General features: G+C 33.2%; 1 protein-coding gene across 1 annotated transcript in view; it reads right to left on the reverse strand.

Moving 5' to 3' along the window:
* The window catches only part of dpr15 (defective proboscis extension response 15), an 89,562-nt gene that overhangs the window by 58,491 nt on the left and 16,871 nt on the right, over positions 1 to 14,200 (reverse strand). Inside the window, exon 2 of the mRNA XM_067763833.1 lies at positions 3,501 to 5,224. Coding sequence (XP_067619934.1) covers positions 3,501 to 5,224 — 1,724 coding nt within the window. The remainder of the gene's footprint in view (positions 1 to 3,500; positions 5,225 to 14,200) is intronic.

Below are 14,200 nucleotides of genomic sequence, written 5' to 3' on the forward strand. Positions count from 1 at the left end.
TAATGTTTGGTGCAGTAAAAATATTTGGTAGCTAGACCTGGTAAAAGTAAAATATCACCGACAAATTTCTTCTTAACAAATACTTTACTGTATACAATGCACAACAAAACAGTCCGTTATGAAAAACCAAAACTTTATGTATGTCTCTTAAAAAGTGTACTAAATATGTGAGTGTGCGCGCACATAATTCTAACACAAAAGTAACAGGTTAAAGTTGCCCGTTAAAACATGCTTTGAGTGGGACTTTCACCAAATCACATTATGCGACACATATATATGTATGTACATGTTGAATTAGATCGGTTGGTGAGAAAAGCCAGTACTTACTAGCATTATTTAACTACGGAAGTTATTTGTCGAAATGATTATTGACTGCTGAATAATATTTTAAGCTGTCAATAAAGTCATGCTGATAGCTGCAGGATAAGTAAAGTTTAATCTTTTCGTGGTTCAACCTGCAACAAATGAATAGCATATCGCACAAATAGATCTAAGCTGTGATCGGCATAAAAACTAAGGACCATAATTAAAGAAAACGGTGTTATGAACAACTTCGAAGCTTTAAATTTGAACCAATTGTAAGTTTAAATATATCTAGATGTGTGGATGGACTTTTGTAATTAACTCCAGTCATATACGTGGCATTCCCAATATACCTTTTCTAGTTTTGTATTTAAATAGCTCACATACAAACAAGGAATTTTTGCTGCTTTGAAATATTCTTCGAACTTTGTTCGTCCGAAAATTGTTTAACCACATATTTCCTTATCTTGTTGTTTTTTGAGGGGTTCATTTTATGCAATGAGAAAATCTGTCCGGTGTAATCAGTCTAGAAACATTCTAAAATAATACATTTTTTTGGCTTTAATTCTAGTCAAATGCACTTCGGCTCATATTCGTCGACTTTTTAAATTTTGCTACAAGTTGGCGAAATCTACACTGCCGCGCTTAGCAAAAAGGCAGTAAGTGGTAAACGTTAGATCAGAAAAATTAGATGTTTCAATTTTAAATTCGTTGTAGAGAAAAAATAAAAATTAATGGGTACTGAGTTTCCGATTTACATAATTTAGGATAGCTTTCATGTTTCACTGGTCTATAATTCGTTTCAGAGCCTAAAATAAGACACAAGCTGCCTTCATGGTTGGCAAACATAAAAGCAGTAAAATGTGATATGCAGTAATTTTTTTCCAATTTCATATAATTTTTTTAATTTATGGTTCTTTCCTGCCTTGTTTGTTTAAGTGGGTTATGCTCACTCATATATGTAACACTCCTATATTGCTAATAGAAAATGCTCGCAATGTTTTTAGAATTCAAAATCAAAACAAGACAACCTAAAAAACTTTTGTGATTGTAGCAGCATAAGTGTGACAAGAAAAAATTTAAATTTAGGTACATTCGATCATGGCGGAACGATACAAGGTGGCAGTATGGGACAGCTGATTATAAACTGTTTTTATTTGATTTGGTACATCAACTTCCGGCGCACTACGATTTTGACATTTGTCCATCGAATTTACAAAAGCAAAGTAGATGGAATTTTTATTTACATTTGTAGGTATGTCACCATGCTGCCACTTTGTATCGTTCCGCCATCATTCGATTATCGAATACAAAAACAAAAACGCTTAAACAGGAATATATAGGCACTCTGATGTTTGGGAATGTATCTAGCCTTTTGAGCAATACAGGAGTATTACATATATGTGCTCACTGCTTTTTTTGGTTGGGAAATTTAAGATATTCCAAATAAACAACAAAAAATTGTAAACGTTGTTTTGCTTTTGAAGAATTTTTTCTACACCTTTTACAGTTCAAGTTCAGAAAATTACAATTCAAGTTCAGAATTTCCAATTTTGATTTAGAAATTTAAAATTCAAGTTAAGAAATTTACAATTCAAGTACAGAGTTTTCAATTCAAGTTCAGAAAATTACAATTCAAGTTCAGAAATTCAAATTAAAATTCAGAAAGTTACAATTCAAATTCAGAAAATTACAATTCCAGTTCAGTAAATCGTGAATTCAAGTTCAGAAAATTGCATTTCAAGTTCACAAAATTACAATTCAAATTCAGAAAATTATAAGTAGGGTGTTATTTTAATTTTAAAAAAGTTATTCCAATTCATACTAAGTAATGTTGTCGTTGTTGTAGCGATAAGGTTACTCCCCGAAGGCTTTGGGGAGTGTTATAGATGTGATGGTTACAGACCCGGTACGCTCCGGTAAAACAGCTCCATTAAGGCTATCCCCCCCTTCCCATCTCCAAGTTCCATGAGGAGCTTGGGTTTGCCAGAGCCTCGTTTTTTAGTGAAACGGTATTCGCCGCTCGAAGATGAGGTTGACAATTGGGTTTGGAGAAGCTATATATTGCGCTGGCGACCTTAAAAGGTGGCGCTACACAACCCCTTGAATCTGGTATTTTATTCGCCTAACTAAGGCAAAGCCCGATTTTCCCCAGTGCTTTTCATTGTGATTGCTTTAAAGAACTTCTGGAAGCGAAGCAGCAAAAATTTAAGTAAGCGAGCGCCGTTAGCTCTAATTTCTGACTTCAAAGGCACTCATTTTTGTTTTGTTGTAATTGATTTTTCAAGGTCTAATGGGAGGTGTCCACTCTATTATTTTATGAATACATGAGCTTATACAAGTATGGGAGTAGTGTGCTATCCAGCCATATCGAATGTGGCAGGTTCATTTACTCATTTACTTAGTATTTTGCCCTTCGACAGCGGTTTGGCAAAGCCATTTAAAAATTTATTTGTGTCATGTAAACTCTCTCGTCTTCCCACCGTTCCAAGTCGGCATTAAAATTCTAGGTTCCACCGATTTGTAGAAAGAATTAATGGAAGAGCTGTAACTTTAATAAAAGTATATGGATAAGGGTGGGTCAATTTGTATGGACGAAAGTTAACCGGAATCGCGCCATCGATTTTTCGATAGGATTTGGGCTCAGGAAAAAAAGTTCCACTACGCATACCCAAAAAAATAATTTTCGAGGCTGCGAAATTTCATTTCTTTGACTTTTTTTCGACTTTGATTTTTAAGGTTTTTTTCATGACCTACTAAAAAAATTTTCATTTGATTGTTCGACCCAAAAATGTCCGCTAAAAACGTTGTCGATAACAGTTTTTTGAAAAAAATAATAAATTTTGACGAGCGTATTTTTTTTTTCAAAAAACTGTTATCGGCAACGTTTTTAGCGGACATTTTTGGGTCGGGCAGGGTATACATACGACAATTTTTTTAGTAGGTGATGAAAAAATCCATAAAAATCAAAGCAGAAAAAAAGTGAAAAAAATTAAATTTCGCCGGCTCGAAAATTATTTTTTTGGTTATGCGTAGTGGAACTTTTTTTCCTGAGCCAAATCCTATTTAAAAATCGATGGCGCGATATCGGTTAATAAATCGGCCCAACCTAATATGGATGCTCAATATGAGATCATCAATATTTTTAAATCACTTGAGAACTTATTCTTGTAAACAGACAAAAAAATTTGACTTACATTGCATGGCAAATAGGCGTGTGTACCGGCTTGACTGATGACAGTTTGATAATCGTCGATTGATGGTGTTGGACGTGGTGTTGTTGTGGGTGGTGGACGTCGTGTGGTTGATTTCATTGTTGTTGTTGTGACTGTGGGAAACGCCGAGGCATTAGTTGCGGTATTTCCGGCATCGTGCTCATTCATTGCTGCTGTCGTCTGTCCAACTACCGTAGAACCAGAGTTGATTTCCATTGTTGTAAGCGACATGTTGTTGGCGTCGTGTGATATTGCTGCATCCAATTTTTGTTTGTTTTCGTATTTTGTTGCCTTTGATTTATTCAAGTTTGCGTCGTTTAGTTTTGCATATTTATCGTGAATCAGATTATTACCAAAGGCTGGGAATATCGCAGCTGTTGTGGATGATGTTGCCAATGGCATCATTGCTGCTATGTGATAATGTTGTTTTTGCTGTACTTGACGAGCATATTGTGGGCGTGGCTGGTGTTGCAGCAATTGCTGTTGTTGATTACTGAAGTAATTGTTGTTGCTATTGTATAAATAGTTGTAATTGTTGTTGATGTCGCCGTTGCTATCGTTATTGCTTTTCTGTACTTTCGGACGTGGCAGTGGATTTGTTTGCCTTTGTTGTGTCCCTCGGCGTTGATGATACGAGCTACTTAAGTTTTTCCTGCCGGCAATAATATCAATTTTACTTTTGTCATTTTCATCGTTTGCATGTATGTTCCATGCAGTCTGATTATAACTGTAATTGGATACTTTGTTGTTGTGATTGCTTTCTGCCGCCAAGGCGTTAATTCCTTTCGTGAAATTTCGATAATTCTGTTCTGTGTATTCATCCCTTGAAGTCGACGCCCAAAGCGTTGTAGCCAACAATTGTACTGTAGATGTTGGTGTTGCTGTTGCTAGTGATGCTTTTGTTGTCACATCGTTCTGCGTTGAACTTAAGGCTGTGGGAATGGTTGAATATGCACCTACTATTGTTACCGGCGTAACTATTGTTCTGGCTTCTGCTGTTGGCATGTCAACCTTTGTTGAATCAAATCGACTTCCGGCTATCCGAGCATCTCGCTCACCTGTGGCACTTCCACCGCTGGTCAACTTTTCATGTGTTTGTGTGCAATTGAATGCTGCTTTTGTTCGCTTCATTGTCATATCAGTTTGTTTTGTTGTTGTTGTTACCTGCGCTGAACTTCTGCTCATATTTGCTGCTGTTTTTGTCGCTTTAGTTTCTGTAAAATCAGCTTGGAGTGTTGTTGCAAATGTTTCTTTCCTTTTTGTTGTTGTTTTTAAGCAACCAAACTCTATATCATCAATAGCAATTGTCGCTTCAACCGCCTTAGAGGAATCGCTCCGATCATTCTTAGCAATGTTACTTTCATCTCTCTGCTTCGTTGCTTCAGCCGCTTTTATAAATTCTATTATTGATGACTTAGTTGTTATTTCGGAACCCGCCGTCCCAGCACACCCCGCTTCTTTTGAATTAATTGAATGAATATTGGACGCGTTTGTATCATTGTTCATAGTTAATGGTAGTGCGGTAACTGTTGTTGTGAAGCTTTCTTCATTCAAAGTTAAAGCGAATATCTTCGTTGCCATTCCTGTTGGCAGTGTTTTCGTCGTTGATGTCGTTTTTGTTGTTGTTGTTGTCATTTTTGGTATGCTCGCAAATGACTTTGCTGTTGTCGTTATAGCAGCGCTCTCGATAACATTCAATGTCGAACCTACGACAAAATAAAAATGAATATACATAAATTAATTATACTCTTGGGGGAGAGCTTAGAATAAATAAAGAGGGGAGAATAAAGTGGCTGTCATTCCCATCGACCTCAAATACTAAAATATTTGGCTTGCCTAGCTTTCATTCCTTAAGAAAAATACATATAAATATTTGTAAATATAATAGGTCAGTTGACTCATGAAAGTCAATAATGATGTTAAAAAAAATGTCTGTTGCTGGAATGTCATTGAAGCTATGATAAGCAGGAAGAAATAAATGAATAAACTTTCTTTGAGGAAAATGTCTTGGGTACCCACTCTCATCTGGCGCATGTTGCTAATAATCTCTGATTTAATATGAAAAATGCTTTTGTATTAAAAGTTGAAGAAATAAATATGTGGCTTTGAGTTTGTGTTTGAATAACAAAAACTTATTTTATTTCAAAACAAAACATATCGCTATTTGTTTATATGTGTATATTTTCCCTAATAAGAGGAAAATAAGAAAAAATAATTTGTAGGCGGTAAAAATCATTGCAGAATAGACCTATTTCAATGACTTACTGCTTTCCTGCTGAAACTTAAATTTTTCCTCAAAATTCAGTAAACATTTTGGGTGAGTGCAACGGCGTGATTAAAGATTAAAAAACATATAACAAATAAAAAGGAAACCGCAATTTGTCCAGGTAAAATCTAGGAAAAATGGAGCCAACTTTTTTCAAAATGAAATAATTTTCCAATAAATTTTCACGAATCTTTGACATTTTTAAGATGTTTGGTTTTGTTAAAATCACGGATTCGACCAAGTAAGCGACATACTCATGTGATTTGGTAGAGGTCAACTTCGCATTAGTTCTAAGCAATAATCTGGATCTAAAATTGTGAAGTCTCAAACCAAATTAAGCATCGTTCACATTAAATCTGCAGTTTAGATATCTTTACGAAATTCGGTATACTAGCCTACTAGCTACTAAATGCAGAGCTTAGTTTTGAATATGGACGAAAATATCATGTTGAAATTCGGCATGGAGCATTTCACTGTAAATATGTAGTATACACTTCACAAAGTTAGCAAAATCGGTTGGTGACTACGCGCTCTAAAAAAATTTTTGTTCATAGTCTAATGGAAAAAAATCAATGTTTTGATAGCATATAACTAAATTATATAAAATCGGCCGCCACCGTGGTGTGATGGTAGCGTGCTCCGCCTACCACACCGAATGCCCTGGGTTCACACCCCGGGCAAAGCAACATCAAAATTCTAGAAATTAGGTTTTTCAATTAGAATAAAATTTTTCTAAGCGGGGTCGCCCCTCGGCAGTGTTTGGCAAGCACTCCGAGTGTATTTCCGTCATGAAAATCTCTCAGTGAAAACTCATCTGCCTCGCAGATGCCGTTCGGAGTCGGAATAAAACAAGTAGGTCCCGTCCCGCCAATTTGTGTGAGAAATTAAAAAGGAGCACGACGCAAATTTGAAGAGAAGCTCGGCCTAAAATTTCTTCGGAGGTTATCGCGCCTTACATTTATTTTTTATTTTTAACTAAATTATAGTCAGAGTTGGGCAACATTTATTCGAATAACGAATAATATATAAATTATTTTTTTGTTGATTGTTCACGAATGCAGATAATTTTGGATATTCAAAGAAATTTCATTTTCGTTGTTTTTCGAGTAATAAATAAATACGAAAAAAAAAACAATTTCAGTTAGCATTCAAAATAATTGTTTTCCACTCAAATTTAAATGAATAAACTGTGAGTATTTGAGAAGAATTTTCAATCGCTAAATTATTATTCATGAATAAATTAACTTAGAACAATTTTCTTAGTGAATATTTTCATTAAAATAATTATCCAAATACAAATTTATTCGAATAATGTCCAACTCTGATTATACCGATATTTCAATTCACTTTTAATATGGAGAAGCAAGGTTTGACAATTAAAAATATTTTATTTCTGTAATCTCTCAGTAATACTATTAATTCCACGAAATTTGATATAAGGATTGTTTTTATGACAAATACCCTGCAGGAAAAGAAGCTAACTACGAGCTTAGTTAAACTTCATACTGATCATAGAAAGGCCCAAGGACTTGCTATCCAGTAAAGATTAATGGCTGCAAAAATGCACAACTATTTTGAAATTGGCAACAATTCTCAGATTTTGCGCTAGGGATTGTCTTAACTGAGCATAGGGAACGAGAATGCACTCGGAATTTTTTTTCCACCTGATCCTTTGTGCAAGTTCCTTTTGTTATTAACGGACCTTGGACCTATATAAGATTAATACATATAGTTTGAAATTACTATTAGGTAGCAAAAAAGTAGAAGATAATCACAAAAAACTTACATTTGAAACAATTTTCTTCTAATTCATTACAGCGTCGACAACAAACTTCTATTCGATTCAAAATTAGATACACAACGAAAATTTCGACAGCAATGAGCTGTCATAATGCGAATTTGGAATTCGTTTTTCGATGCTCGGTAGCCAACGAAGATCGAAAGATGTTCATAATAAGGGCCTAACTAATTTTGAATGCAACGGGTGTAAAACGTTTGGAGGTGACTATTTCTCCAGTACTTCTCAACTATTATTTCTTAAAATATAAGTAAGGCTATTGGTAAAAACATTTATTTTGAAGTTTTAATTAAAGTTTTATAAAAACTCTATGCAGAGCGGCGTGAAAAGACAAAAATTGTCTTATATATAACAATTTTTTCCACATACATACGTATAATCATGATGTAATAATTAAGGTGATGTCAATAACATAACCTCACTTTTCGGTAGCTCTATCATCCTGTATTTACTTTTATTACAAAACTATTAAATTTTGATTGCTTCATTTTTTGTACAAAATCGCCCAAAAAATTAGTTTTGTGCAAAAATGTTTCTATAGTCTTTTGGGAAACACAAAGTTACGTTAATCTTTTTGGCTAAACAATTCTAGTAGCGGCTTATATAGTTAAAATATTTCTAAACGTATTGCTAAATCTACTCCGATCGTAGTAGAACTCAAAGGCAGTTCTGTATGATATATAGAACCTCTAAAATATGCATGCCGAACTTGTCAGAATAAGGGAAAACGTCAACGGGGTGAGAACACCTGAATATTCATTTCATCATGCTTATAATTTTCTGACTAAAGCTCCCGCGCATACAAAGTAAGTCATTGAACTTGACTTGGAAGTCTGTTAATTTTTGATTTTCTACATAAGTTTTAAGTAATTTTGGATGCTTTTTATGTTTTTAAACTTTATTTTGGTTTTTATTTGAGCATGTAAGCATGTATTTGTGATCAAATGAGTTTATTTGTCTTCTTCTTTTAATTTGACTAAAAGCAAGCACAATGCAGATCATATGTATGTGCTAAGCAGGGACGGAAAATAATATTTTTTTTTTCCGAGTCGAAAAAGTCCGGACCAAAAAATTGTCGTAGGTGAGAATGTTTGAGTTCTCAGGTATCCCTATGGCAATATCATGGCCAATCATACATCCTTTTTATTTTTCGAACTTTTCCATAAAAGTCCACATATAAAAGTGAAATCCCTATTTTTATTTTTTCAGTCCGAAAGAACTAGTTAAACTCGTACTTTTAAAAATAAAAGTCCGGAAATAAAAGTTAAATACGGACTATTATTTTTTAAGGCCAAAATAAAAGTCCGGCTTGATAACAAAGAAACGGCTTATCCGAATAAAAAAAATGTTTTCCGAAAATAATTTTTATCTTGATCCAAATATACTAAATTTCCAAAATTAATAGTTTTGCAAGGAATTATATTATAAAAGGAATAACAGTTTCCGCCCCTGATGCTAAGCGTTATATAATCAAGGCTAAGTTGCCAAATTCAAACCAAGTCAGGTCCACTCTAGTCATGAGAAATGGAAGCTTTACAATAATTGCGGATTGATTTGTTATATTTCGATGTTACAGTGGTTGCCATGGCAACGTTGCACGACTTTCCAACTAGTTTATGCTTTATTTTTTGTGGTTAAATAGAAGTGAGTTACACTCCGGAATCTCGTAAAATAGTTACTCTTAGTTAAAAAGAGTTTAGATATCTTCAACAAATTTAGTACACGAGGTTTTTGAAATAAGAACACATTTGTATTTAAAAAAATTGAAATCAAATGATAGCAAAAATGTGGAAAAATGGAACGAAGCATTAACTAATACTGATAAAGTGATAAAACTTGGTCAGTGTATTAAATGTATAACTAAAAATTGGGCGTAAAACCGCCCACATTAGGTAGAACAAAATCAAAATTTTGTAATCCGTAAATCAAAAGCCGTTATCCTAACTTTGTAGTTTTATAGAATTTTGTTTCTTTAGTATTATACATATGTATATGTATATATTATTTTATGTTTTTTTTATATAGATCTGAGGAAATTTGGTTAACGACCGTGCTGCATTTTTTACTGAATTGCTTAAAGTTTTAACCTCAACGAAATTAGCAATGTGTTTGTGTCACGTGGTACCCTTTCTCTAGTTAAGCCCTTCAAAGAACTTCCAATACTAAAGTCGGAAAAAAGTGGTCGATTTTAGAAATAATTGGGGAGAACATTGTTTCTATAAAAGTAATTGTTTTACAGCTTCTTACGGAAGACCACATTTGCATATGCATCAGTAGAACATATTACTTTTCACGTTATTTAATTTCGTGATGTTTCTACTAAAATGTATCTTTAGTTCCCTGAGTTAATAGCTTTGGTCAAAAATATAGATAAATTCCTAAATTATAGCGTAATTTATTACGGACACAAACTTTTCCGTTGTAATTCCATATTCTTGCGAACACTAACATACAAATGTAACCAAATAACCACAGTCACATAACTGTTGACATTCAATTTGTTATTCACCTTCAAATATGTACAAAATGTCTACATCAAAAAAGAGCTGATAACATCAAAGCATCTGTGATGTAAAGAATGCCAACAAGAATAGGAATGTGCAAGAAAGTGATATAATTTTCGTATCTCATTTCGAATAACTAACTTAATAAGGTAAAGTCATCAAAAGATAATGGCTTTTATGAAATTTCTGAAACAATTGCCAGGTAGATATAAGTTTTTGTGTATAATATCAAGATAAGCAATAGATGTTTATCTACGTACCTGCCTTTTTGTCATACATACAACATACGTAAGTACTTTATATTACATTTTTAATTAGGCGAGATCAACTTATCTCAAACTAAGTAACTTTCATTCCACTTGGCATCCTAACCTAACTTGAAATTAGAAAACTAACTCGAAGTTTTTATTAGGTTGTTAGAACAAATGCAAATGAGCAAAGAATGGACTCAGTTTAACCCAATTAGGACATCTTAGCGTGCACAAAGTATTAGCATCATTTATGTAGGGCAAATTTTCTTCATTATGCATAAAAAGATTTAAAAAAGTTTACTACCACTTTAAATGGCTGCTAAATTATGAACTTCAAGTATAATTTACTAACAAGTTTGTTATAATATATATGTTATTGTGTTTTCCTCATGGTTTTTTAATTATTCATATATGGGTGATTATTTTACAAATGGTACGGATTTGTAGAAACAAATTTTCACTTTTTTCAAAAACACCAAATTTATTTCTTGGAATTTTTTCACAATTTAAATCAATACATATATCAGGATTTCCTCGAAAAATTTGTTTTTCAGAGATCTGCGTGTGCTCAGATTCGATGGGTAAGCAAACTTGCCCACATTCAAAATGCTATATCTTTGGTTCCACTCGTCGCATCTTATTAATATTTGTTTTATTTATTACTAGCAGACCCATCAGACGTTGTTCTGCCCTAAATTTGGTCTATCTCCATACATTTTAATAAGCTTTTTCCGTCTAGCTCTTCCCCCTAGCTCTCAGCAACAACTTTCATTTGATATCCATATTACACACATATTCTAGGGATCTCCGGGTCCAGGTTTTGTCCATATCTTGAGACCCTAGTCACCCAGCGGTATAAAAATGACTATGTACTAAAGCACTCATCAACAGCTTCAATTTGATACCCATAATGTAAAAACACATCCTAGTGTTACCATGATGCACGTTTTGGCCTATATCTCGAGACCCTTCACAAATAGGTATGAACACTACCCTGTACTAAAGCACACATCAAAAGCTTTCATTTGTTATCCATATTCTATGAACACATTCTAGGGGTACCCGCGTCCACGTTTTCGCTTATATCTCGAGACCCTAGTTACCCGCGGGTACGAAAAATACCCCGAATCAAAGTGCTCATTCGATACCCATATTGTACAAACATATCCCAGGATTACCCACGCCACGTTTTGATCTCAATACCTTATCCAGAACGGGATACAAATTAGCCTATGCCTGTCTCCTGGTTCTAAGCTACCCGTCCACCAATTTTCAGCCAAATATGTTCATCCGTTACTTCCTCTTAAAGAGTGATATCTATTAAAAAAAGCGCATCAAAATCCGTTGCATATTTTTAAAGATTGAAGCATTCAAAGGGACATAGGGACAGAAAAAGCGACTTTGTTTTATACTATGTAGTGATGTACATCCATACATACCTATAAACCTACGTCGCATCAAGCCTCACTCAAAAGCAATTAGCGCGGACAGTTCACAGCGAACAAACACACATACGAATTTTTTGATAAAAATGTTACTTTTGTTTAAACAATTTGGCTGATATAAGAAAGGAATCAAGTATTTTTTTTGATGCAGATCGAAGGTAAATATTTCAAAGTTTTACTGAAAAGTAGATTTTTTGAAATCCATCCATCCGTTTATGAGTTATAGCTGTGTAAACAAAAATTTTATGATTTTTTGCTACATTTTGGCAATTTCCCACGCCCCTATAATATATATCTTCAAATTACACTGTAACCATCTCACGTAGCTAAGCTTTCAAATGCTAAAACCCGTTTTAAAATCGGAGTATTCTGTGTGAAGTTATGTGCATACATGGCATTTATCGACTTTATTTTATAAGATTTATAGATTTATTTATTAACATTTGTTTTATTTTGAAGGTAACAATATTTACTTTATAACTGCGTTAAAAAATATTTCATTTTATAAAATCAAAATAATGAATAAAAAATGAATTTTTTAAAATAATTATTACATATTGTTTCCCCCAAGAATATTTTCGAAAAAATATATATAATATGCGATACACTTTCGTCTAAAAAACACTTTTCATTTTAGGTTGGACAATTTTGTGGTTCAAAAGATATTAAACCATTTCTGACCTGAACTCGAGCAACTTGCTTACATTTACTTGCAGCAGGTACGTGCTACAATTGTATACAGCCAACGCCTGCCTGTGTATGTATGCATGGTCAACTTAACTACTACATACATACATATGCGGCATTCTATATGAAAAGATAGGTCGACCTATCCGATTTTCTTCATATTCGGAAGACATGTAGTATTTGGCGGCTAGAATAGTGTGTGCAAATATTTTTTTAAAATTTTAAATATTTTGGATTATATTGACAGTGGAAAATTTTTGAAAGCTTTTCTTTGAGGTAAAATATCTTTTAAAGTATTAATTTTAGAAAAAAATCTTTTACCATAAAAATTCTTTAAAATTATTGGAGTTTATAAAAAAAATTTTATGTTCTCAAAATTTTGAAAAATAATATGATTAAAAAAAAAAAATTTTTTTTTTTCAGCGTAAAGTAATGAAGGATAGCACCGATTCTCTTTAAAAAAATCTGAAAGAAACTTGAATATGTTCTTAACCTACCCTTCAAATTTAAAAGAATGTTTTTTTTTTTGTTTCCGAGAAAAAAAATTTGAAAATTTTATGTTGAATAAATCTATGATTTTTACGCACAGTAAATTTGTGATACAAAATTTTTTATACTATATAACACTTCGAAAAGGCATAAAGGTAGCTTTATATTTTAAATTAGGTCCGATTTTTTATTACTTTTAAAATTTTTACAAGTCGATACAACTTTACATTTAATTTCGTTGCTTGAAAAGGGTATAAAGCTCTGGAATGACCGTGTGTCATTGATTGGAACAGCTGTAGCGAAACGACCCTTAAGAAATATTTTTCTTTTTGGTAATCAGCTTTGGGACAGAAACCAAATTGCATTGTTTTAAATTCATTTTTGACAGTATTAAAAAATTCAATTGGGGTAGTAATTGGTGTGGAGTCAGGACGGCTTAAACTTTCTCGTCGAACAAATCTTTTAACAGTACCACCGATTCCATCACAAGCGTTTTTACCATGCGATGTGGCAAAAAAGTTCCATTCCGCTTTTATACTAAAATCCTGAAAGTGATACATTAAATTAATAAAATTGTATTTATTTTTATATTGCGAAACTCCGCCATCTGAAAAGTAGCAAATTTTTTTAACATTGTCGTTATTATATATTATTATATACAAGCCAATTTATCATTAATTTTGGAAAATGGGCGTGGCACAGCCCACTTTTAAAAGAAGGTAATTTAAAAGTTTTGCAAGCTGTAATTTCGCAGTTGTTGACTATATCATGATGAAATTTGGCAGGAACGTTTCTACTATTACTATATGTATGCTTAATAACAATTAGCAAAATCGGAGAACGACCACGCCCACTTTAAAACAAATTTTTTTTAAGACAAATTTTAACAAAAAATTTAATATCTTTACGGCATATAAGTAAATTATGTCAACATTCGACTCCAGTAAAGATATGGTGCAATAAAATACAAAAATAAAAGAAAATTCCAAAATGGGCGTGGCTCCGCTCTTTTTCATTTAATTTGTCTTGGATACTTTTATTGCCATAAGTCAAACAAAAATTTACCAATCATTGTGAAATTAAGTAGGGGCTTAGACTCTAGGACGATAACAGTTTTCTGTGAAAAAGGGCGAAATCGGTTGAAGCCACGCCCAGTTTTTATACACAGTCGACCGTCGGTCCTTCCGCTCGGAAGTTAACATGATAACTTGAACAAAAATCGATATATCTCTACTAAACTCA

The sequence above is a fragment of the Eurosta solidaginis genome, chromosome 1 (assembly GCF_040869045.1).
Source record: "Eurosta solidaginis isolate ZX-2024a chromosome 1, ASM4086904v1, whole genome shotgun sequence".
NCBI classification, from domain to species: Eukaryota; Metazoa; Arthropoda; class Insecta; order Diptera; family Tephritidae; genus Eurosta; species Eurosta solidaginis.